Source organism: Corvus kubaryi, unplaced genomic scaffold, assembly GCF_017639235.1.
Source record: "Corvus kubaryi isolate FWS band 111438036 unplaced genomic scaffold, C.kubaryi_AGA036_p1.0 split1-131, whole genome shotgun sequence".
NCBI classification, from domain to species: Eukaryota; Metazoa; Chordata; class Aves; order Passeriformes; family Corvidae; genus Corvus; species Corvus kubaryi.
Window position 1 is genome coordinate 5709433 of NW_024582073.1, and position 27120 is coordinate 5736552.

The 27120-nt window shown below is 36.5% G+C and overlaps 1 protein-coding gene across 16 annotated transcripts in view; it reads left to right on the forward strand.

Annotated features, from left to right (window-relative positions):
* The window catches only part of FRYL (FRY like transcription coactivator), a 171322-nt gene that overhangs the window by 63641 nt on the left and 80561 nt on the right, over positions 1 to 27120 (forward strand). For all 16 annotated transcript variants that reach the window (XM_042053672.1, XM_042053673.1, XM_042053670.1 and 13 more), the window contains 8 exons: positions 11025 to 11224; positions 17655 to 17708; positions 22159 to 22298; positions 22741 to 22837; positions 23420 to 23499; positions 23989 to 24069; positions 24529 to 24697; positions 25545 to 25637. In XM_042053672.1, the coding sequence (XP_041909606.1) occupies positions 11105 to 11224; positions 17655 to 17708; positions 22159 to 22298; positions 22741 to 22837; positions 23420 to 23499; positions 23989 to 24069; positions 24529 to 24697; positions 25545 to 25637 (834 nt within the window). In that variant the 5' untranslated portion in view covers positions 11025 to 11104. The remainder of the gene's footprint in view (positions 1 to 11024; positions 11225 to 17654; positions 17709 to 22158; positions 22299 to 22740; positions 22838 to 23419; positions 23500 to 23988; positions 24070 to 24528; positions 24698 to 25544; positions 25638 to 27120) is intronic.

Genomic DNA, 27120 nt, shown 5'->3' on the forward strand with positions numbered 1-27120 from the left:
GCTTGAAAAGTTGACCATCAGTCTGTGGGTCTCAAATGGGAGTCCACTGGCCAGGGGAGGGAATGATGAGAAACCAATCTACCCTCAGAAAGCTTAAATTTGCTCAGTAGGAATCTGCATCGCCCTTGGAAACTTCTTCTAAATAATAAGAAACTCCAGGAGACAGAACTGAAGGAAAAATAACGCTAATGAGTTATGGCCTCTCAGCTGTTACATGAATGCACAGTACCATCTAAAAGCATGATAACTGACTGATACGGTGATGACCCTGAGCTTATAGGCCCCCATGAAAAGCAGGGAATACTACTGGCTCAGACTTAGAGGAGGCTTGGTTTACATTTTCCAAAGTGCAGGTGGATCAGCAGAACTAACAGAACAAACCAGTGTTATGCAATTCTGTCTTTGTTCTCAATATTCAGTGGTAAGTTGACATCTTTGTTCCTGTTGCAGTAATGAAGTTAAATAAAAAATAAGCATCAGATACTGCCCTTTAAAATTAATATTGTAATTAATTTTTTTTTTGGCAAGTTAATCATACTGGAATAGAATTGCTTCTGTGTTTGCATCATTACTGAAAGTATGACTTGAAATGCTGTAGAAGCCTAATGCTAATGAGGATAGGAAGCAAAGAAACAAGTTTAGGGGGGTTTTTTATACTTACGTGGTTATTCTTTTGGGAATACTAAATTTGTAAATGAGTGAATCTTGATAGTTATATATGCTCATTTGTTAAAGTTCAGTGCTTTGAAGGAAGCTGAGATACCAGGATAGAGACCTACATTCTTTGCTTGTGCTGTGCGAAGTAGTTTGTCAGTAAGGGCATGTTAAGTCTTCACGAGGTCTGCTGGGAAAGGAAACTGTAGGTACCAGATGTGTTCTTGAGGTGATATTGTTTCTCTGCGAAGTTTGCACCTTTATTACAGAATTGTTTTTGAGCAGAAATTCATGTGTTAAAATCTAACTTGCTTTATTATTTGTGCACCTGAAAAGTGAATTGGAGGCTGCAGTTGTATAAAACGTCAGGACAGTAAGAACATTTCTGAAAACAATGTTGGGAATTTAACTTATAGCCCTGAACCTTTACATTTCTACCATTATCCTGCTTCCAAATGTGATGGATTATGTTTAGATTATTGACAGATGAGACTTATCCTTTACATTCTTTGAAGCTGATCTTGTATGAGAGCAGCTCCCTGACAGTGAAACAAAGCATGTTAAATAAATTAGTAGTTTGGAAGTATGCTGTTAATTAAATCTAGCTTCTTTTTAAGTAAGGGTTTCTGTGAAATTCAAAATATCATTTTTAATGAAAATATTTTATCTTAAGAGGTTTTCTGTTTTGGCAGTTGTTCTAGAAAAGGACTTACATAAACTATATTTTTAATGGTCTGACACTTTAATGGTCAGGATTTCCTGATGGAATGCCGTAATCAAGAGTGACTGGGCAGGACTTGAGACAATGGAGTTCAAACTGATTTCCTCTTCCCCCTCCAGTTTTTGTGTTTTATCACATTGTTTTCCACTCTGTATGGTTTGGTCTTTTGGCATCTTGTGCTATCAAAATTATTTTGTAATTTTTCTTTTTTTCCTGTCTGATAATAATCTACATGCATGGTGTACCATACAAGGCTCTGTAAAATGAGTCACATAGTGAGTTGTGCTTCTTGCATATGCTAGTAGCAATTTCAGCCAGTATTTACCATGTATGTCCTAGCTGTTGTGTTGTTAAGGATTTTTTTAAAATGTGAGTATGTAAAATTTATCTTATATTCATCTTCATTATTTTTTTTGAATTATTATTTAATTTTAAATTTCTTGTTGGCCATGGTGGTTGCTTGTGCCATAGGTGGGACATTCTGCCCTGCTGTCAGACACTGTGACAGAATTACGTAGCACTAGAGATGAGGTGATCTTCAGCAGTATCTTTGGGACTGTAGCTTCTAGCAGCCTTTGATGCTGTCAAATCCAACATTCTCAGTGGACAGAGGGAGCCCAGTAATGACTAACAGGCTGTTTCTGGCTATTGCCCTGGGTATCCTCACACTATCCTGAATGTCAGATCTGACCTCTTTTTCAATCACTAAATTTCTTAATAAAAGTATTTATGTGTTCTACTTCAGTAAATAAAAAGTACTCTTCCATCTGATTTAGGTGATTGTACATTATGTACGTGGCTGTTTGTCCTGTTCAGTCACAGTTCTGTAGAGAAGCAGGTGCACTTCGTACAGTATGGGGATAGAGGTTTAGAAAGAATGTTTTGTGGAGTTGGTACTTCTCACATACATATAAAGATAAGAGGAATGACCACCACAGTCCATAATGGCAAAGCCAGTAGGATTTACTTGGAGAAATTTGTAGCCCAGTTTATCTCTTATGTGTCTGAGTTTAGGCAAAATAAGTATTTAAAAATAATTTCTCTGATTTTATCTCTAATACATTTTATCTTTCTGTCTGTTTTAGAGTTTCAGGAAAGAAATCCTATACCTATCTTATTTCATACTGTTCAGAGTAGGGAAGGGTCTATAAGAAATGAAGCCCCATACAGGAATTGGAGTATTTGCTGGTTAGAGTTTGCTCAGCCATTAAAGCAGCTGGACAAGAAGAATGTCCTGTTCTCTTCATAATGCTTCCTCAAAGAGCATCTGAATATTAGTACAAAAAAAGGGGAAAAGGAGCAATGTGGCAGAGAATATAGCAAAAAGTCTCCAGAGGATTATGGTGATGGGGAGTTTAGAAGGGAAAAAGACCTCTCAAGGACTTTTTTGTGTTTGACACACAGGGAGTTCACTTCATACATCCCAGACAATGGTTATAGGTGTGGAAAAGACGGAGGAGAAATTTTCGTCTAAACTGAAATATTTGGGGTTTGTTTGGGTTGGGTTTTTTAAATAATAAAATCATCACTTTTAAGTCTGATGCAACATTACTTCTCTTTTGGTTTTTCTCTTGTGGAAGACTAGTTACATTTCTAGGAACTTTGTGCCAAATGAAAATCTAAAAATCCCATTTTAAGAATGAAAATGCCAGAGATATTAACAGCAGTGGAGAAAAGGACTACTGAATCTCTGGAAGGACTAAATTACTTAGTTATAAGGCAAAGCTCCAAATTTGAGGATCATCTGTAGCAGCAAAACTTACAAGGGATTGTAGTCTGGCCCAGATACCTAGAAAACCAGATATTGCCAGACAAGGTTTTATGCCGTAGAATTTTTGCTGTGTCTTTGTGTTGGCAAGAAGTAATGTTTCTATTACCATTCTTGCCTGTGTTTTCAGAGGCTTTGAGAGCAGAAAACAAGCTTCATGTGAGTACCTGTTACTAGACAAATTGACAGCTGCTCTCTCAGTTGAGTCAGCTTTCCTTAAAGAAAGGATGTTCATATTTGCTGGAGGTAAAAAAAAAAAAAAAAAGTCTTTATGATAAAACGTAGAAGATTTCTGTGAAGATTTTGTTCTGTGGGGTTTTTTTTGGCTGTCATAGTACTAGTTCCCAGAATAGTCAAAAAGACTTCTGTATTCTCTCCCAGGCTATCCTTCATGTTACAGCCGTATGATTAATTAACTACTTGTTGAAATAAATTTATCTTCTGTTTATTGATGCAGCATTCATTTATGTTTCTTTGTCCCAGAGTTTGGCTGAAATACAAACATATCTGAAACTAGATAAATTGTTAATAGGGAAGTGTTTGTACTGCAGAAGTAAAATGTAAGTTCCGATTTAGACGTGGAGGGGAAGTTATCAATACACATAAAACTTCCTCTCACTGAAAGGTTTGACTTGGCTTTACAAACATTACCACTGAACCATACCACTGAACTAAGCCGCTTGTAAGCCTGTTTCTACTTCACAGGTAGGTAATCCATTCATCTTACCATCATGTGACATATCATAAATGCATGACAGAAGTACCAGCTACTATTGCTGGTTATTTAATTATTTCCATAAAAGTCACTTAAAATCAGTAAAGAATTGGGAGAGGTGAGGTAAGAATTTGCAGTCTGGGCTTAGTCCATGTGACCTGTTAATGAGATAATAGTTCTTCTTTGCCTGTTGTGTAATTGGACACATGTGTGAAGCCAAAACCTTTGTTAAATATCTTCCAAAGAAAATTCACTGTATACTGTCAACACAGAGAAAGAGGAGAGAATTCCATAGCTGGTGTTGCTGGATGAATTAGTTGTGTAGTCTGTACTGAAAATAATAGCATGCTTTTTCATGAGGAACTATGTATCCAAACTAAGGTAGGAGAAATAGGGGAGAAAGAGCAGGTTTGTTTCCTTGATCATGTATATTCTAATGTATTTGGATTGATTTCTGTTTCTACTGCTGTGTTTGTATTTGTGGTGTTACCAATCAGCACATGTGTATTATGTAAAGCAAAGGAATATCTAGATATCACACTTTATGAAAATGTGTGGTTAGTGGCCCTTAATAGATACTTAATTTCACTGTCAATGACTGTGGATTTTATTCACGTTATTTTGGTTATCTTGTAAAGTGACATTGCTCTGGTGTCAGGAGGCTGCTGTGCCTCTCCTGTTGCTTGCAGTGTTTCATACTAGTATCAAGATTAATATTCATATTAGGTATGGGGGGTTTTTAAGGACCCCATAAGAATGTTCAAAAAGGGCATCTAACCCTCAATTCACACTCAGTTTCTTGGTCCATCTAAAGATGTTATTGAGAATAATTTACATAACTGAGAAAATCAGAATAGCATTTGTATATAACTGGATCTGTTTAAAATGAGTATATATTTTATGAGTTTGCAATATTTTTCTCTTTTATTGTATCTATTAGCACAGTTTAAGATTAGTAGCATCTTGCTAGTAAGTAAGTGTTAATGAAATAAATGAGAAAATCTGGATAAATGCAGCATAATGCAGAAGTGTCCACTAATTCTAGTGACTCCAGCACTTGTGTGATGCTGGTGAAGCAAGAAACCAGCCAGAGCCACGTGTGCCACAGTACTGGGTGCATGACATCAGCAGGGATTCAGTGCAGTTGGAGCAAGTAAGGCAGGCATAAATGCAGCTTTCAGACAGGCTTCACACACTGTCAGTAGTGCTACATAGTTTGAACAAAAACCAGTGAAGTAGACCTCGTGGTCTGGTGTGCCATCACATGCTGCAGCAACCCAGGTCAACTGCATCCTTCCATTGCTACTGTGAAGGCAAATCCAAGAGATTTAAGTGAAGAATGGCTCTTTCTTTATATTTGCCTATAGGTTGGAGGCTGAGATCTGGAATGTGCACCTGTTACTAGAGCAGTGTATGTTGAATTTCGTTGTGTTCATAAAGGTGCTCACTGGCCTCTTCATTCAAGTCATAAGACTTTTTTTTCTACTGGTAGGAGTAAGCAGACTTTGGAAACAGTAGAAACCTGATGATCAACAGGAATTTTAGAATTGTGAAATAATGATGAATTTATTGAAGAAGTTGCTCTAGAAAGCAGGGGATGCTGATCAGGGACACGGGAAACCTAGGTTTAACATTTGGGCTCTATTCGTAATTTGTTGGGATGATTCTGGGTATGTTGCCATCTCTTTTGAACATTGACGTTCTTTTTAGGAAAAAAATGATTGTTTTGGTAAAATAACTAAGGATTTGTTGTTATGAAACACTCTAACAATCACTACAGACATGTTTCCATGTATATTAATATCACTTCTGTGAGGCAGGATAAAATGTTCTAGATGTTATCAGAGTAGAAGGCAAGGAGCTTAATTAAAATTCCTTGAAGTAACCACACATAGTATTTTTAGTCTTTAAAAATTTTTGTATTGTCAGTTGGACATGCAAACCCTATTCTGCAACAAGTGTCACAGGAAATATAAAGTATCTGTGAAAGTACCTGTGCTGCAAAAATAACAGTAAAAAGCTTAATTGCTAAATGTGAGCCATGTAAAATTATCTACGACTTTAACAATTAATTAAAAATAGCAACCACGAATATAATCTGCTTGATGAAAACTGTGGAGGCTCCTCAAGATTGTGTTGAGCATGCTTATTTTATAGTTGGGTACCTTATTTTAAAAAGCTGTGAAGTAATTCCAAATGTGTTTTCAGGTATCTGGAGGGAGGGGAGATACCTGATGCAAGTTCTGCTTCAGTCCGACCATTCCAACTTCCTGAGACACAGCAGCAACCAACCCCAAATTTCAGTTAAAGCCAAAACCATGAAAAACTTAGGAAAAAAGCACATACAAAGTGCCAGTACTTGGCTAAGTGTAAAGCAGTACCCAAAACAAGTCCAAAAGCTAAAAATCATGATTTTATATTAGCCGAGACATAAAATGGACTCAACTGTCACAGGCTGGGGTGCATTTGTTACCTTTCGGTACCTGCTTTGTATGTTTGAACCCTGAATAGTCTCTTTGGTAAATAGGATGCTACTTTATATCCTCAAATACTTGATGCATTTGGGCTATGTGGAGAGAAACAGGATGATAAAAAAATTCTTTACTATCAACTTGGGTGTTAAATAACCTTTCCTAGTTCTAGACACTTGTGTTTAACATGAAACAACTTTGTTACTCATTTAGCATACATGAGGGCATGTTGCCTTTTGACCTAGGAGTGTGTTGTCTGTCTAATTATCCTTTGTATTGTTTCACTGTTCCTTGCAACTATCCAAACAATTTGGTGTGGCCCTAGCAACCAAACAATACTGTTTAACAAAGATTTCCTTACTGCATTGCTCCCAGATTTCCCACATAGCAGTAGCTCACATCAGAACAAACAAACAGGATATTGTTTCAACTGAATAATGTTCACTGTTTTCAAGCGATTTATGAAAGTAGTTTTTTAGTTTTGAACTGTTGCAAGTTGCCTGTTTTCTGGTTCCAGATCTCATCTGAAGTTCTGTAGGATGCTCCATGTTTTGAAGCTTCCAAACGATGTTTGAGACTTACATTTTCTCTGGCAGCTAAGAGTAAAGAATGGCTTATGCTTTGATGGCGAAGAATAGCAGAAAGAAATTATTTAATCCTGTCCTGCAATGAGATTTTTTTTCCATTAAGTACATTAAAAATCCATATAGTCCTTCCTACAATGTTATTGATTGCAAATTCATCAGTAAATGGATTCCACTGAACATAATTATACCAGATAATAATCTTGTTTGACCTAGTTAAGAAATCTGAGAATAGATTTCAAGTTTTCTTTAACGGACTCTCATATATTTTGTTATTAAACACGGTCGAGCTCCCTCTCAATTTTCCCTCCTACATGTTTGTTTTCTGTGTGTATTTAACTAACTTAATGGTCTTACAAAGCGCATAAAACCATGAATATTGTTATAAGCAAGATGATGGTCTTGACATTAATGTCAACCATTAGTGGTGTCGTAAATTAGAATCCTCTGCAAGTTCATGGATGAAAGTAAATCCTTGTAGTTTCTTCTGCCTTTTACATACTCTGGCATTTTAGCAAAATGAAGGTATTTGTAATTCTCTCATGGCAGTGTTTATAATTGCTTCAGTTTGACAGTTTTCGCTTGTTTTTTGGGGGGTAGGTTCATTGCCACCTGAAGAGTTTGTGCATGTGAACATAGAGATTAGTAACACCTATGGCTGTAGGATAGCCTTGACTCTGCCTTGCTGCTGAAAGAGTAAAAAGGCAAGCCCTGTCCCTGCACTGACTGTGTGTGCTGGCACACACCTGTGTATGATGTGTGCCTTGGACAAATGATTGTGTCAAAATTAACCTGGGGAAAAAATTAATACATGTGCTGCTTTTCCAGTTCAGTCCTTTGCACACCTGCACACTTGTGTTTCCGCACTTGTGTTTGCTCGCCCAGGAAAGGAGAGAGCTGGCTGGAAGGGATTGCATCCCTTGACAGTACTGCAGCTTATGCCATCCAAAGTGGGCTGTGTGCAACTACAGCCAAGGACTGGAGTCCGCGGTATTGCTGGTGGATATAAGGCTGTCCTGGCACCACGTTTCCTTGGCTGCATGGTCGTGACCTCTGCTTTGTACTGAAATTTCTGGTTCAGTCTGGTTATAGTCCAGTTGCTTCTTTTTTTCTTGCCAGTGATAGATTTTTGCCCAGTTTATCCATTTCCTGTTTTTGCATTAGCCTGAGGTGAGAATTTACCTGGGATTAGATCAGTGTAGACAACCTTGGAGTTTCATCCTTAGTGAGTGGAGCTGTTTTATAGCTTTGAAAGTTAATACACTAAGGTGGTCCCTTACTGAGGATTAAATTGTTATCACGAAGTGAAGATAACACTTAAAAGATGATAAGGTCTCAATGTTTTCCTGATTCTTAAGTGACAGGGTCTTTTTGAATGTGATATTTTAAAATCTGACAAATGTATTATGTAAACACACTATTAAGAATTGTCTACATAAAGCACATCTAAATATAGTTTTGGGTTAAGGAGCACAATGCTCTCTCTTAGTTTCCCCATAGAGCGAAAAGAGCTGGTTGAGTACCAGCTCCTCACTCTTCAGGAGTTGGAACTGGACCAGCGCTCTGGCATTTTTGCTTCAGTCCAGATAATGTGACAGTTGTGGCATATCCAGTAGGTAAGTCTAGAATGAGCTGAAGCTGCTGCTTTGCTAAATTTCTTCTGCTGAGACACAAGTAATGATATTCAAAAGGGCATTTAAACACTGTCATTTCTTTCCAGCCTGTAGCTTCAATATGTCTTTTAAAATAAGACAGTCCAACTTGTCTGTTGACTAGAAAAAACCTTTAGCTTCCTTAAAAACTCTCATATTTAGGATAGAAGTGACTGCATATATTAGAAATCCACGGTATCTGTTATGGGTCCGTAGCTACTCAAATTTCTGTTTTGTTTATCTGATGGAGATGAAAAGGGAGTTGTTCAAAATCTGTATGTTGCAGCATTCTTCTGTTTTGCCTATCCCATGCTTGGTATTTCTGTTTGTTAGCTGCTATGGCTAGGAAGGATATATTTATTCCTTCTTTTCACCTCTTCTCAAACCTCTGTGCTCTTGTTCTTGGTACATAATTAATATCTCTCATTTTCTGGGCTTCCCTTGGAAGCACTGGGGCTTAAGGATGGCAAGAGTACGGATGCTGGAGGACATAGGCATTGTAAAGACATGAAATATTTTTTGAAGTCCCTGAAGTATTTAAGTTTCTGTACTGAAGGACGAGGCAATCATCAGATGTGGGATGAGAAAGTTTTGGGTGGTCATCTTCCTTTTGCAGCATCCACTTCATTCTGTTTCTTAATGTTTTTGTGTACTTCTATCTAGTGAACTTCTACCATAGGATCTAGGTCATGGCAGTGACTGTGATGTCCCATTGTCTCTGCTGTGTGGGACATGCTCTTCTCTGTCTTTTAGGGCCTCTGTTACTGAGGTCAAAGTGCTGGATTGAAGTGTTAGAGGATGTTTAGAAATATTTTATGAGATGTGCAGTTGTGTGCATGTTCTGGTGTTAGCCCTGGTTTCCGGGAGCTCAGTTTTGTCACCTTGTGCAAGTCTTTCCAGCCTCGAAGAAAGGATACTGCAGTTTATGTACAGGAAAAAATATGCATTACTCCAGCTAAACATGGGACTGTTTGTGCAATAGCCTAGAGAATAAAAACAGGTCATTTGTAGTATTCACAGCCTTATGCAAGGTAACCTTCGTTTTTGATTAGAAGCTAAGGTAGTTGGGAGCATTCAGTTTTCACTCCTGCAGAATTGCTCACTTCACAAATGCATTTGATAAATGATAAATTTCAGTAGAAGTTGCAGGAGTCTCTGTTATGTAAAATGTAACTTTCTGAATTGATAGAAGATGGAATGAATGGCCAAGGCAAACTTGAGAAGATGTGAAGTACAAAGGTTTGGTCTCCATGTTTGGTCTCATGTATTTTCATAAATGAGTTGAAAAGAAAGTTTGAGTAAAAGCTGTGGATAATATTTAGCAAATAGGGTTTGCACATGTAAAAACTGAGAACACATTAAAAAATTTTCAGGTTCAGCAAAATAAACCAAATGCGTCTCCTCACACTTTACCTGCAAAAAGCCCTTAAAAAGCTTAGCTGAACAAATCATGAAATGTAATAGAATAAAACAGATGGGAGCTAGGCTCCTTGCATGACTGTCTTAGGAAAATAAAATCTTAGTATCAATTCCTAATATAAATTCAAAAATAACATCTTCAGTCATGGAATATGCTAGGGAAATATCAGACCTCCCTTGGTACATCTGGGTCATCATTAAGTGGTGTCAACAGTTATTTTGACATATTGTGTGCAAGACAAGAATTGTAATTATTTATCCTAATTGTTTTGTGTATTAAACCTTTGTGTGAATTCTGAAGCATTACTACGGTACTGCAGTTCACATTGCTGGCAGCTTTCACAATAAATAAATATTTTGGAGTGCTTAGAGAGAAAAATAAAATTAAAGGTGGATAACTATATGTAAAGTTTGTATATGACAATTTTGGTATAAAAGCAAAAGCATTAATTCTTAGAAAATTAGACTGATATATACACGATATTTGTATTGATTAATTAATACTTTTTACAAGGAACAAGTCTTTAACATGTGTGACTAGAAGATCAGTTAGCCTGACATGTCTAAAAAGGGTTTGTGTTATTGTTAGGAAAATCAGCTTACTGACAAAAAGTGCCAAGGAAGTATTTATCTTGAAAGTATTTGGATACCAAATAGAAATGTGAACTTTATGGGTAATCTATAAAATGGAATCAAGCAGATGCCTCTCATAATATAGGGGGATAAGCTTTTCCATTCATCCTTCTGATTTTTAGTCATACTTGGACTGAAGGTACTGTATGTTAATCATGGTCATTGTAGAGTATTTTATCAGCAACAAGTGACCCACATTGTAAACCCTTGTGTGACTAAAGAGTTATTCCGACCTAACTAAAACAAACAAATTCCTGTTTCATGTTACAGCTGGTTGTTTCCTTCTGTTTTAGAGAATTTACTGTGTGAAAATGTGTGTGGGATGAATGGGAAAATACAAAGTGACTGGCATCATGTTTAGAAGCTCTGCTTTATAGCTTTGTGTTTTTCTTGTTTTTTTCCTATAGCCTCCGCACCACCCAGCAGAGTAAATAAACGTAGAGTTTCTCCAAGTGTTGTTTCCACCTGGGAAAAGAGAGGCATCATCATGTCTAACATTACTATTGACCCAGATGTGAAACCTGGCGAGTATGTCATCAAAAGCCTCTTTGCTGAATTTGCTGTTCAAGCTGAAAAGAAAATTGAACTTGTAATGGCTGAACCTTTGGTGAGTCCCTTTTTTTCATAGTATCCCTTGAAACAGTCTTATTTTTTGCTGAAATAGGCTGATTTATCATATGTATGGTTACTGAATAAAGCACTCCCAGATATTGTTGACTTTTCAAAGGTATTACTTCAGGAATAAATAGGCTTCTGCAAACAGGGTTGCTACCTGATTTGTTTTATTGACTTGTGTTAAAACTGTTACCTAGTAGTTACTGGAAACAAGACCTCTTAATATCCCTAAGGTCTGTGAAGTTACAAAAGGAAATAGCAACAACAAAAAACATTACTTCATTAATGCTGTGAAGTGTGTTTCCTGTCAATGTTTCTTTGAAGTAATACTTGGGCACTATACTTTCAAGAAAAGATTCATTTGCTTTGTTTTCCAAAGTAATGATACTAACACCTGGAATAATACAGTAGTCCATGTATATTGCAGATTAGGCAAAAATACAAAATTCCATTGGTGATCCAGACCTCATGGTCTTGAAATAAATGGATTTCTTTTAATTTGGGAATTTGGGGGGGGGAGGGGGGCGCGGAACAAACAAAAAACAAAACCAAAACCACAGCAAACAAAACCAACTTTTTTTTCTTAAACTTGGAAATTCGCTGTGGCTTGCAGAAGGCCAGCTCACAGAAAGCTTCTGTTGGCAGCCGCTGTTTGCTGAAGTGTTCATGTGCAGAAGTGCATATGTGAGCATTTGAGCCCCAGTTTTGAAACTTTAGGAAAAAGTTTTCTTAAGAAGCAGTCCAGAAGAACAGATACGGGGCTAAAACTGTTTTGTGGATTATGGAATCATCTTCAACTACACCCATTAGTAGATAAAAGGCTGAGGAAGACGAAAGTTTCTTCGTACCTATTCTTTATATATATGCCTGTGTGTACCAGGCAAGCCTACAACACCTGCATAACTTGTCTCTTTGCTTTTAGACATCCAAAAAGGTCATGTATTCAGGAGGGGTTTATAAGAAAGCACAAAAACTTCATAGCAAAAGGAGCATACAAGTGATAAAGGGTACCTGGCTAAAAAATGAGAGGAGAGCTGTAGCGGCAGTGATGCTGTGGGTGGAAAGGCAGGTAGCTCCACTGTCCATCTGTGGGACAAATGCTGCTCCTCCAGCCCCGTTTCCATTCATCTGCTGAATAAACAGGGAGGGTGGTGCTTGACCAGAGGGACAGACTGCCTGTAATTGAGATGAGCTGAAGAGGGCTTTTCCTGCAGACGCAGCTAGTTTGGAGTTAAATCTAACCCAGAATACTGGTAGTAAGGTAAATATAATAGCCCTGAAGTTCACTTGTGCTGCAAAACTTGTCCCTAGACCAGATTAAACAAATCCTCTGTCAACCATCCCAGGTTGTGTCTCCTTGCCATGCTGTTGACTGTTAATTAAACAGATGTTTTAAAATCTGTTAATCATACAAAATTGAAATATCTTGCCAGATTAAAAATTAGAAACCCCATGAAACTAATGAAATAATGCGCTTTTCACAGAGGAGTGATTCCCAGCTCTGTGCCTGGTGAGATTTTATGGTGATTGCATGAAGTCTACCTTAGTCAAGATTTTTTACTGATAAGAATCTGAAGTCAGTATTTTGTGTGTATACAGTGTGTATAAAATCCTTTAGGATAAGGTAAGAAATTACAAATACTACTAAAGTAGTCATCTATGAAGGTTTTAAACAGTTTCGTCTGGGTTCATTTGCTAAGCTGAATTCCTTTAAAGAAAATGTATTTTAATGGAATCAAATGTAATTTATATGTATAGCCAGCTTTCCTTATTTTATATTGGTGGGTGAGAAGGACTATTTAGAAAACCAGCAAATTAAGAGAGGTGCCAAAAGCTGTGCAAAAGTGAAACAACCTGAGCCTGTATAACATAAAGAGGTAGAAGGGAATCCTTAGGTGTCCCACTGCAAGGAAATACTAAAGCATTGAAGCAGCTTTATTTCTGTATGTAGAATTTAAGTACTGAACATTCAGTTCTAGTGTATGAAATTTAAAAAGAAAGATACAAAGGCTGGAAGAGCACCAGAAAGACACTGATTGTGATTGGATAAAAGGCTTTAATGGAAGAGAGGAAAGCCTTTTATTATAGTGTGATTTGATTTTGTGGAATGACTTGGCTACAAACGAAAGCGTGGAGAATATATGTAGGGTTACATAAATCTTTAATGAAGCTAGGGTGTTGGGTGAGGCTGTTTGAGAGAATTTAAGGCCAGACCAATCAAAATTGGGAGCTAGACACTTCTTAAAACTTGAACATGCCAGTAGGGGAGCAAAAATTAATTAAAATATAAATTTAAAAAATGTTGCTGTGGATCAAGACAGCATCTCTGGGTGAGGGGTAGTATCGTTTTTGCTGGATGTATGGATTATGTTTAAAAGTAACTGACTTGTGATTTTAAAAATTAATGGAATGGTTTCTCTGGCTGTGAATTTTACCTACTTTCTTCTTACTAATTTAATTAAGAGTTCTCTGCTTGCAAAATTTTAATACCTCAGCATTTTCAAAGTTACAGGCAGAGCTTATCAGCAAATGCTTAAAATAAATGATTAAGTGAAAGTAGCAAGTGTAATGACAGGATGGAAGATCATCCTTTTAGTGAATTAATGAAATTAAACCACTTTTTTTTTTTTTGAATCAGTTATTCTAAATCTTTTGCGGCTGTATGTAGTTTTAAAGGAAAAAAGAACCCAGGAGTAGTCTTGTAGCCTAAAAAATACTCTTTCTCTGCTGAGAAATGACGCTGAGGAATGACACCAGCCTTCCCCATATGTGACATAAACCATACCAGTTAAAAAGATTAGTGATAAACTCAATTATTTTGTATTTTGTCAAGCTGCATGTAAGTATGGATGGTTAGAACTTAAGCAGAGAGTTTTATATGTGCCACCAAGTTGATAAGCTGCTGAATTACTAAACTGTAGTTGTCTCATGTTTAAATCAAAACTAGCAAGAGTATTTAAGCCTGTTACTAACACAAGCGATTTTATTCCATTGTGGAAATACTAAACGAGGCTCAGACTAGCACTGTACACTTTGCAAGTCTTGCCTAGGTGCTTTCAAAAGCTGGTCTGAAGTAAAATTTAGCACAGTACTCTGTTTGCCCCTGGGGCAAGGATGCAGGCACTGCCCAACCCTCAGGCTGGAGGAGGCGAGGCAAGCACAAGCATCCCTTGTCCTGTTTCTTTCCTGCAGCTTGGAGGACAGACAGAAGCACACTGGTCTGCTGCGCACACCTGAGCCACCCTGCTGAGGTGTGCTAGCCACCAGAGGATGGTGCCAGGGAATACTGGAGAGGGGCCAACGGGTGGTACCTTTTTCTATGGGTGCAGTTGTTTGCGCAGCACGTGCACGTCTGTCTACATCCTGATCCCTGCTGCCTGCCATATGTTGACATTTCTCCTTTACACAATGGATGCAAACTGCTCTTTGCTTAATGCAATAGCGTTTTGGTTTTTTCATTTCACTTGTAAAAGATAAATGTAGACCTATTATTTTCATCTCTCTCTGAACTTCAGGAAGTCAGGAAAATAAATCTTAAATTATTAATTCAGTTAGAATTTCCAGACCTTTACTTTATGCTGTTGAATAGATTTTTGTAAATCATGTGAGATGGCTGGAGCCATGACAAAGCAGAGGTAGAAGAAGACATTGAAAGAAAATAAATTTTAAAGCCATACAAATAAATCAAAGGCCTTGATAAACCTGTGACTGGGTTCAAGAGTATTATTTGGCTGTGTCACCTTTTTTTGGTCAGTGTTACATTAACTCTACAGTGGTATTTACCTTTTAACAGTTAAGATCCTTAGTGCTGAGGAAACATAATAAGGTTATGAACTTGTAAGGTCTTTATTCTTTCTGACCTTAAAATCTTAAACATTTGATATACAGAAGTGTGTAAATTAGTATGGATTATGGGAGGGAAGCTAAACTTTCAGCGCTATCTTTAAAAGTTTGCTCTCTATTGGCATGGATTTCAACTTCTTTATCAAAAGACTTACAGATTATTTCACTTCTCTTTGATTTGTCATTCTTTTCTTTAACAATTTTTGGGTTTAGACACATGCAATGGGTATAGTGAACCCAGGGTTTCTTTATCTGTATGATAGTTTTGTAGTATTATGGTGGAAACATGGTATGTTGGGAGATTGTATCCTAAGGAGGCTTAAGGAACCTGACTTTTCCCATCTTCTTACAAGAAAGTCACTTCTCCGTCTCCTAAGGAAATAGTTTTTTGGTTTTTCTCTTTTAGCTTAATTAGCAGTGATACAATATTTGTATAGAGTGGAACATTTCTTGTGCTTCTGCTTTACAGATAAGGTAACAATTATTTGTGCAGTTTATCTGAAAGCATAATACAGATAACATGAATTCACCTACAACAGGCGTTTCCATGTTGAAAAAAGGGGGGAGGAGTGCTAGCTAAAAGGAAGTTCTGCTTTGCAAGTGCTCTCTGGAGCTTGTAGTATATGCTTCAAAATATAAATTCTCATAACAGTATTTTGAACAGATTTAGCATGTAAAATTACATTAATTTGAAAGAGTTAAGAAAGTGAAACCTTTCCCCCTTGCTTTTGAATAGACAGTGAAAAAATATTAACTAATATATCAGTTGATCAACAAATAGAGCTATTTCAGAATAATAAATGCATTTTTTAGAAACCCCCTTCTTAAATTTTTAATTTAGGCATACTGGAAGTGAACATAAATGGTAGTATTTTCCTAGATAATTAAGCAGATTACTTTGGATTATGGCAAGCGAAAATGACTTGTGAGTTGGTATCTGTATTATTTCAAATTATACTTTCAGAGTAAGGAAATGCTTTTTGCCTGGGCAATGTTGAATTAAAGTTTTCAGAGGCTGTAAAAGTTGCCTGATATTGTGTTCTTTTGAATACCAAATACAGCTGCATTTATAGGAGAAAATGCTGGATATTGTGCTGTATTTTCAAGATTACAATTAGGATAAGAAAAAATAAGTTGCCAGTTCAAACCTTGGATTTGGTACATGCAATATGAATTTTTATCTGTCGACCATATAGTCTGTCTCATAGCCTTGCAAGTGTTAATCACTGAGCAATGTTGACTTTCTAAGTTTTTGTGAACAGCCTGACAGCATGGGTGTTGTCTCATACTAAACTACTGAGCAGTTACTTTGTGCTGAGTTACAAGCTGTTGAGAGAAATACTGGCTATCGGTATTGCTCACACCTCCTTTTACATGCTAAACCAGGCAAGTTAACTACTTGATGTACCTTGCTCCACAGAACTTCCTTGTTTGCTTACTGCAATCTAATGTGAGCTATTAACTCTTTACCCTGAGTACTTTTTCTACTTTTCTTGTGAAAGATAATATTTTGGACTCATTTATAATATTATTAAGTGAAGAGTAGTTTAAAATTTTTTAAAATAACAGAAAATGCTCCTCAGATCTTTATATATGTTACCGCTTTGCAGTGTGCCCTTAAAGCTGTTACTGTGGCACTTGGGTTCTTGGGTTGCTGTAAATCATTGACCCTCAGAGCCAGTGCACAGGACTCAGTGTTCCTTCTTCTTTTTCTTTTTTTCTTCCCCTTTTTTCTTCTTTTTTTTTTTTTTTTTATTCTTCCTGGGTTTTTTTCCTTTCTTCTTTTCCTCCTTATTTTCTATTTTTGTTTACTTTCCAGGGTACCTGAGCAAGTATAAAATTTGTATTTCTTGTAAGTGTATAATTTTGTACTCTACACAGTGACTAGTGAGAATTACTATTTACTATTAGAGTTCATGAATGTTTTGTTTCTGTAATGCTTTAATCCTTACTAAATTATTTTGTCAGGAATATAATTTAATTCTGCTTTTAACAGCGCAGTATGTCATACGCTACTGGTAGCAATAAATATTGTAATAAGTAAAATTCTAGTAATCGTGCTTCTTTTTGGTCCCTTACACAGTTATTTCAATTTAAAGCAAAGGATTATTCACATTCCTCTTTTCCTGGAGTAGGTCTTCTAGCTGTGTTTCATTGCAGTTCAGAAGAACTGATTGGATATGCAATGAACACTTGTCTTTGCCTTTATGAAGACATTTTAAAAATAATTATTGTAACTTAGAATAATTGCCCTATATGAACATTAATACGCTTGTTAATCAAGATGGGAATGGCTTTCCTTCTAAGTTACACTTGACACCCACCACCAGCTGGTCCCTGTTTGGCCCTGACATTTTCTGTTTGTCAGTATTTCATGTTATTATTGTTTAGCTACTGAATTAATTTTTGGGAGTATGCTTCACATCTCCAGAAATGTTTCTATCTGAAAAGCAATGTAAATATTTGCATTAAAAGTTATTTCTTTATTCTGTAATAGAACTGAGAAAGAAGGAATCTATCTTTGATGATAGTCAATTACATTGTGAAATGTATGTTTCTTTTTATTTTTTTTTTTACAGGAAAAGCTCTTGTCCAGATCTCTTCAAAGAGGTGAAGATCTTCAGTTTGATCAGGTAGGAGACATATAATTGAAGGCAACTTTTATTGGATTAAGGTGGGCTCTCTTTTTGCAGAATATTGGTTCCACAGCTGTAATAACTTAGAACATCCACTTCTGAATCTGTGTCAGAAGATTTAGACTCTGAATGTTAGTTAGACTTTATTTTCCATTGTAGACTATGATAGTAAAAACCACTAGAGTAGGTAATTTTTTGAAGGTTGCAGTGAAAACTGGTGGAAGAAAGATGCCGAAATGTGCTAGTGGGCAGAGAGTCTTAGTTTATTTCTACTATCACTTATTGTTTGAGTGTTTGGGGTTATGTTTTTATAAACAAACAGTGTTAATTGTGTTTCAGTAACACAGCTTTTACTGAGGGCTTTTTGATTCTATGGCAGAACCTGTAGGGTAGATTAAAAGTGTTACTTTGTCCTTTGCTGAGAATATAGATACACTGCTAGGCAATCCCATTTCACTTACTCTCAGTGAACTGTGTCTGGCATGACTCTCTGCTGAATTTACTCATATTTATTGTCTGTATTTCTAATTCTTCAATAATACAGGCATGTTTGTGTCCCATAACCACTTTCTTGCAATGGAGAGGCAGCATTCAGAGGAAGCCCCATTAATTGCCTGTTGTGTTCTTGACTGTTACTAAATAGCATCTACTGTATGAAGCTCAGTGTTCTGTCCATATCTTTTGTAACTGAATTTTTTGGCTCACGCTTTCCATTACTCTTTGGATATAGGTATTAGACATTGCAGTGAAATCCATGGACCTGCCTCTACTTTTCAATGAGTAGCCATCCATGAACCTCTTTTCTGTCCTCCCAAAAGAGGCAAATAGTAGCATGTAATATTTTGTGTACAGTTTTCTTTTCAAAGAAAAACAAATGGAAAACCACCACCAAAGACTTCAGACAGCCCTTTAATATCTTCTAATCTAACCTGCTGCCTTTATCTCCTAAATGGACGTTTACTCATAAGCAAGGGGAGTGGGTAAGGGGGAAGGGTTTAAATTCTTTGGTAGCTACAGGATATGATATTGTTTTAAAGCTAACTAAAACCTAAAAAATAGGCATGATAGGGATGATCTAGGAAAATATATAAATCAGTACTATTTTTAATTTTTTCTACTAACTGGCTCCCCCTTCCTACTGCAATCCTTTTCCTTACTTAAGGATGTTTTCTATAAATCACTAGTTGGCATTTATTAAACTAGAGAGAGGTTCTAAACACAGGCTGAGTGGAGAGAAATAAAAAATAAAATACTTAACTTTTAAAATTCGGTAATATAGAAACAAACTAGTTTCCCTGAAAATACAGTGCTTTCAAAAAAATGGTTTTGATTGTGTCTATATATATGTGTATGAGTTCTTATTTTGTTCTTTTGTTATTTGTAATCTACTTTGGATTCATTGAGATCTGAATTTTAATGCAACTGAATAACTGCTTTAGACAGAACTGAATGGCTGCCTTATGGTGACAGGGATTGGGAACTTTATTAGGGAATTTTGCACATTGTTTGGCAAAAGGAATTAAGACTGCTTCTCTCTGTTCGTTGCTCAATGTATAAAACCCTTATTAAGAACAATTCTCCAGCAGTGCAGAAGATTACCGATTTAAAAAGTGATTGGCAAAGCGTGGGAATGAGGAGGATCCAGAGGTCACAGCCACAGCATTCAGCAGAGACGCTAGAGAGACGCTAGAGCTGTTGCTGGGCCAACCTTGTTCATCCAGAGGTCTTTATGGAGCCAGGAATCTGAGTCTAAAATGTGGCTTTACCTGTTCTGATAATGGGGTCTGAGCTAGTAAGTGTTGTACTTTGTGAATAAAGGGAGCATGCTTGGAACACAAGAGGGACTTTGGGACTAAGGTGGTATCTAATTAAGACTTGTTCTCTCAACTCAATAAGTGATGAGAAGAGGGATGGAGGGGGAGGGCATGTAGTGTTGCCTGTCCCTCTAATGAAAAAGTAAAATAATGTTTAATGGGATTTTAAGTCATTTTTGTTGGAAGCATAACCAGATCAAGAGGGCTGCTATTAAAACCAAGTGTGAAAAATCAATAGCTTTTAATTTTCAAACAGTAGAAATTTTCTGTTTGTCATTCAGTTTCTTAATTGGCACAATAATAAAAATTCAGCTAAAAGAGATGAAATTTTGGAAAATGAGAAGAAAATTCGTATGTTGATATACTTGTGAACTGTTAAAAATGTTAGCATTTTAGTACCAGCGCTTTCCCTTTATCATTCCTAGCACATCAGGAAGCTACTGGACAGGAGGATTTTTATAGAGCATATATTGCATTTCTTAAAATATTTTTGCTTGTACAGCTTGAAACTGAAATAGCTTGTATTTTTCTTTTTTTGTTTGTTGTAGGAAACATAGTTGGCAATTTCCTACTCTTGTCCTAAGACAGCAAAACTTTATGATCACACAGAAGCCTGTCTTGGCCTTCTCAGTGACTGAAAGCAGATGTGTGTGAGGTTCAGGCTTGTTCATGGTTAGGCACAACCTGAGTGATGTTTTCAGGATCAGGATTTTGGCCAAAGCTGGAATTTGTGCTCTAGCATCTTACTGTAATTTGGCATCTCTCTTTTTACCTCTCACTGTGCTGTTGGATATGTTATGTGAAGCAGTAAGCAGTATGTTACATCCTTTAAGACTTGAGCAGGATTTGCTGTTTCATTCTAAGGAACTGAAGTATACGTCATGATGACTATTGCAGCCCTGTCCTCCTGGGTATTATAGGAGCACTCCTTGTCTGGATTGCTGCTTTCAACCTAGGCATAATGTAATGCTAAAATAAAAGAGTTTTCTTATTTAAGAAATATAATGTATATTTTTAATATAAGAAATTCTTTTTTTAATATAAAATGATTTTGAATTTAGTATCCAAGCAGTATAGTAATTATTTTAAATGAGAAATAGCTGATGTTCTGCTTAGATGCTATGCAATATGAGCAAAGATGTCATCTTCCTGGTAGTTCCAGTGCCTTTTCATTAGAATGCTAAGAATGCAAAACTTGGCAGGAAATAAATAGTTATTATGCAAAACTGACATTTTATTTTTCAAGAGGAAAATGCTTTATTATGCCAGTAGTTTCTGGGTTTAGCACTTTACCAATGACATTTTTGAATGCATGTGATACATGCTTGTTTCTGTGGAAGCCAACGTAAATTGCCTAACTACTGGAACATTTATGAATGGTAGTTGTATTGGTAAACTGTGTAAACTTGCAGGAAAACCTAAGGAAAAAGTTTAGTAAAGCTTAAAATGCGGCTTGCTTCTTTTTCTTCTGCTAATAAACCCATCAGTTCAGAACACTATTTAATTCTTGTGACTTGTATAACTGACTGGTTAAGAACCTCAGTAATGTATTCAGAAGATTGAAAGAGGTGAGAGGTCCTTTTGAGGTTCCCTCGTGGTTAACTCATCCCCATCTCTTCCACAAGCCTAAAAACCCAAGATGCTTCAAACGAAGAAAAAGAAATAATAGCATTAATGTTATATCAGAACATGTAATGCCATAGTATTATGTTGTTATCTGGAATTGTGAATAATAAATAAGTTACTGCATGAGCATGGCTTCTAGTAAAACCTCTTGTTTGAAAGATCCAAGAGGTGAGTAATACATGGCATTAGTGAGCCATGTGAGATGAGTGGTAACTCTCCCATTCCAGCCTGTGTTTTGGGAATGGGCCTGCTCCCTGCTGCCTCCTGGAAGCAAGTTTATAATGGCATTATGCTGTCTTCAGTCATTCTTCTCCTTGCCAAGCTGGGGTACTTATGAGTCCTCTTAAAGTTTTTAGTTAAAGGAAGCCTTGGAGGATTTAAGTTTAATAACATCTTAAAGTCTTCCTTCTGTAATGGTTTCTATTGCCACATATGTTGCACAGATGAGTTTACTACTCATATGGGTTTTCTGAAAGAAAGCAGTAGATAGGGGAGTTGTACTAAAAGTAAATATAGCTTGAGACCTGGACCAGTCAGATGTATTAAAGGCAATGTAGAATATCTAAAAGGCTCTTATTTTTGTTTATATAATAACCAAAGAAGCAGGTTTTCTAAAATTATATACTTCCTCAGTTTAGGAGGGTTGCCTCTTATCTGTCATTTGTGATGTGAAGGTGTGTATACTTCAGAGATACATACAGCAACACTCAGGGACATCCTAAAACCTCTGCTGTTTCCTCAATGGTTTTATGCATGTTATATATGTATAAATTTGTCATTTTGTGATCCCTGTGAGCTTTGGAACACTTTGCTGGAATTTATTATAACAATGGACTTAGTGTATGATATTAACAGTAATTGTCCTAGGTGAAAATGACTATTAAGTTGCCACTTTGTGAAGTTTCGTGATGTATGTTTTTTAACATTAAAAAGCAATTTGAAAGAATAATTAAACTCTAGGATTTTTTTTGCTTTATCATGCTTAAGTATTTTTCTTACTCTTTCAGTTGATAAGCTCTATGAGCTCAGTAGCAGAGCACTGTCTCCCCTCCTTACTACGCACCTTGTTTGACTGGTACAGGCGTCAGAATGGAACAGAAGATGAATCTTACGAATATAGACCTCGGTCAAGCACAAAGTCAAAGGGGTAAGAGTTTTTCTTGCACAAGTCTGATTTTTTTGTGCTTTCTCATAAGAAAATGTGTGCTTTGTACTTCTGTGACAAGTATGTTGTGTTTGGATTTGTCCATACCTAACTTTGTGTAGAAAGAACACAGACTTCTTTGAGGTAGTATATTTAACTCGTGTAGATGATATGCATGAAGTGACTTAATGGTTTTGGTGTGGATATGTAGTTGGATACTGGTAATTCCAAGCTAGTTTGTCCCTTTTCAAGTTGTTTTGACTGTTGGCAGGTCCTTTCACGAGGAGGGGGCAAGATATCAGTGCCAAACCCCCAAGTCTTTCCAACTATCCATTTTATACACATCTGCAACAGTGATTATGTGAAAAACAATGCAGACATTGTCTCTGCAATATTTGTGTTCAGGCTTGTGTATGATACCTGCATTCTTGGTTTCTTATTTTAGGGATGACCAACAACGTGAAAGAGATTATCTACTTGAAAGGAGGGACTTAGCTGTAGATTTCATTTTTTGTTTAGTTTTAATAGAGGTTCTAAAACAGGTAAGCTCTTTTGCTTTGGAAAATTAATTTTAATACTTTGCTTTTATTGTTGGTTTTGATCATTTCCTTCAAATTTTTATTTTAAAAACTAGAACGTGTCTATGATAAGCATATGCAAGGCTGTAATTATACTCTCAGTTACATAAAGCCTTTGGCCTCTCCTGTCTTTTCTTTACATGCCTGCATTACCTCAGTTCATATGTCTTGGAAAGCTGCTGATGTACTGCAAAAAGCAAAACTGTGAAAAATAACATTTTATTTATGTTCAGTACCCTTTGTCAGCTTAAATGTTTTTGAAATAAAGGGTGAAATTGTTGAAGAATGAGACTAAAGTGTCACCTAAAAAATTAGAGAAGCTATCTAACTTTGCTTAGAATTATCCTCATTTGGCTAAGAATGCCACTGCAGATGGTGTAGATGTTCATATATTGCAGAATTAGTGTGATATATGCCAGCAAAGGATGTGTCCTTGGACACTGGTGGGAGAGATTTCTGCAGGGCATCTCATGGTACTGTTTATTTGCATCATACATACATGTATGTATAGGTGCTACATACATGTACATGTTATGTGCATTTCAGATACCTGTTCATCCAGTGCCAGATCCTTTAGTACATGAAGTTCTAAACTTGGCTTTTAAGCACTTTAAACATAAGGAAGGGTAAGTTTCACTTGTGTACTTTAAAATATTTTGTATTTCCAGCCTGTGCTTGATTGTTGTGATTGCTCGCCTTTGCCTCGCATGTAACATGTTGGTGATAATACCAGTGTAAATGAACACTACTTGATGTCTTTAAATTGAAAACGTATCTTGAAAGAACACAGCTCTATTCAATGTAACACTGAGTTTATTTTGCCTAGAATATACAGAATGATTTGCATATGCAGACACAGTAAGAAAAGTCTGCGTTTGGATAACTACAGTAAAATTTCTATCCAGAATATGTTTCTTGTGAAATAAGAAATGAAACATTACTTTAGATGTCCACCCGTGCATTTTATGTTTGAATTTAATTGTTTTTATGGTAATAATTTGCCTTGCTAGGGAACAACCTTTTCATTTGTAATTGAGAGCTTGCTTTGGGTTTAGAAGATCAAAGTTGTATTTAATGCGTTTTTTTCCATTTATTGGGGGTTTTTTTCTCTTTAGGTATTCAGGAACCAACACTGGGAATGTGCATATTATTGCAGACTTATATGCAGAAGTGACAGGGGTTCTTGCTCAATCAAAGTAAGTTCAGTCTCTAACTCTTTGTGTTCAGGGACAAACCAATGTAGACTTAAAGACTATTTAATACAGCAGAATCTATTAATGTCCCCAGTAACTAATCCTGTAAGTGTCAAGTGTAGCCAGGTGTAGTCTGTTTGTCTTATGTTCCTGCACAGTAAAATTGAACAAATCAAGAAATGATCTTTAGTACAATTGCTTTGCAGTCAGCTTGTTAGGGGCAAGGAAAGGAAGACCCTGTGCCAGTCAACTGTTGTTTAGTTAACTGGTACATTCTAATGTGCTGATCATTGTAGGCATTCTTACATGCCTGGATTTGAAGTATCAGGGTTCATCTTGCTTGCGTTTCTCATACAGTAGCTGCTGTTATCACTACAGACTAAAGAAATTGGTTCAAAATTATAGACCTCATACAAAAGTAACTAAGAATGCACATAATTGCCATCTGTAACCCTTGTTCAGGTTTCAAGCTGTTAGGAAGAAGTTTGTCACTGAATTAAAGGAACTGCGACAAAAAGAACAGAGTCCTCATGTAGTACAAAGTATCATCAGTTTGATTATGGGAATGAAGTTTTTCCGAGTAAAGATGTATCCTGTGGAGGATTTTGAAGCATCATTTCAGTTCATGCAGGTAAACGAAGGTTATAGAAAACTGGACTGAGTATAATTTTAAATGTTTAAGTCTTGAAGCTACAATGACACGTGCTGTGATCAGTCACTCACTCTACTTGTGTGCCATCCTTCATCCTTTTCTGTTCAGTCAAGTTTTCAGGGGTGTGAATTACTTGTTTCTCTGCAGTTTGTGAGTACCCAGCATCAGGAGAAACCTTTCACAATTGTCTCAGTAATGTGGCAAACCCGTAATGTACGAATTTTAAGACTGAATGAAAATGGGTAGCAATGAAATAATTTTCTGTCTTTATGAAAGCAGTGTATTAAAGAAAAAGAATTATTTGATATATCATTTTCTTAACAGATGAAATGTCAAGACATACTTTTCTTTAGAAACACCTACTATGGATTATTTTTTGTGTATGGAACATTTAATTATCATTCATTTTCTTTGCATCAAAGTCCTTTGAAAAGGAAAACTAGTATATAAAAATAAAGTATAATTTTCTAATAATTTTAATAGAGATAAGCATTAATTTTTTTAAGCTTCAGAATAATCTGAGGGAAAATGTGCTTATTTATATTCTATTGTATTCTGAGTAATCTTTATATTCTGAGTAAAAAGTAAATAGCTATCTGGTATTACAAATGTTCTTTCAATTTATTGAGGTGTATTGCTGGGCAAACAGGTTTTAAAGTTTCTTACATTTTGTGAAGTTGATACTGTTAAGGAATATAAGACTAACTAATACATTGCATGTTTTAAATTAAAACAGGCAGCTAATGTTATACTGCTAGGGTTTTTTATGGCATAGTTTTGTTTGTATTCCTTTTTCTAATTATTTTTCTAATGTTTTCTTACTAAGGAGTGTGCTCAATACTTCCTGGAAGTAAAAGATAAAGATATAAAACATGCACTTGCTGGTTTGTTTGTGGAAATTCTCATACCTGTGGCTGCTGTAAGTATTTTAATCCCCCCCGCCACACTGTTCCTCCCACATTAAATTGGGCTCTCATTATTAAAATTGCTTCAATTAATCCTCAAAATATTACATTTTTTTAGATTCAAAAAGACGTCTGGTACCTAAGGAGGGCTTACAAGAAGGCTGAAGAGGGACTTTTTACAAGGGCATGTAGTGATAGAACAAGGCTGAACAGCTTTGAACTGAAAGAGGGTAGGGAGGAAGTTCTTCACTGGGAGAGTGGTGAGGCACTGGAACAGGTTGCCCAGAGATGTTGTGGATGCCCCATCCTTGGAAGTGTGCAAGGCCAGGTTGGATGGGGCTCTGAGCAACCTGGTCTAGTGAAAGGTGTCCCAGTCCGTGGCAGAGGGGGGAGTTAGAACTAGGTTATCTTTAAGGTCCCTTCCAACACAAACCGTTCTGTGACTGTTAAGTAGATTACAATCACCTTCACAGTCTTAAAGGGAGATATGTTGGCGTGTGTTTTAGCTAGTTTCCAAAGTTTTTTCAGAACTTAAAAAAATTGTCTGTTTTCTAGACACCTTTATTATCAGACCATTGTGTAATTTTGTACATGCTCTAAAAATTTGAAATTTCCTTGGTTTAATATTTGTTTTCTCAAGGGTCTTGTTGACTCTTCTTTGTTAGCTGAAACCTGTTAAGCTCTTTCTAGAATAAGCTGAGATACGTAACATTTTTGCAGTCTGATAAGGAGAGTGTGAACTCTTATGCAAGAAGGAAGAATGTATGTTTTGGCTAACTAAATAAAAATCATTCGTAGAGGTGAATGTCCGCTAGACTTAATCCTTCAAGTGGAAGTGCAGTCCATTGTCTCCTGTGTGTGCTTTAAATCTAAAAGTAGAAATTTCACACAGCAGCCATGAACAAGGAAAAAAATCCTTGATATCATCACAGTGTTGGATGTACAGTGGCTGTAATGCTGCTTGTGAGAATGTTTCAGTCAAGACAGGCTCTCTTTTCTCCCAGGCTGCTCTGCTTGGCTGTGTGAAGCTTGTTCAACAGGTCAAGAAGAAATAATGGCACCTGAGTATACATACTTCAAGTTGACATTTATCACAACTCAGTTAATTTCTTCATAGTAGATTGATATTTGGTATGATTGTTGTCTAAAATGTTAGTCGTATTAGCAGATGCCAGGCCGCACTGTGTTTGGCATGCAGTTCCAAAAATGGCAGGTTGTGGTTCTATGTTGCAACTAATTATAGGGACGAATCTTGCTATATGTGGAGAACTGGGACATGTAGATATTGTTTAGTAAAATGGGATCTACAAAGGCAAGCACGCTGGGTGGGCATCCCATCTGAGCAAGATCATAGGAGAAAGAAAGATAACTCTCTCTGAACTCTTCATCCTCTTTTAAATAGTTTACCTTGCCCTGGGCCATGGGCAAATGCTTCTTTTCCTTCCCTGCTCTGAGTCATGGTTTTCTGGGGGGGGGGGTTTGGGTGGGGTTTTTTTG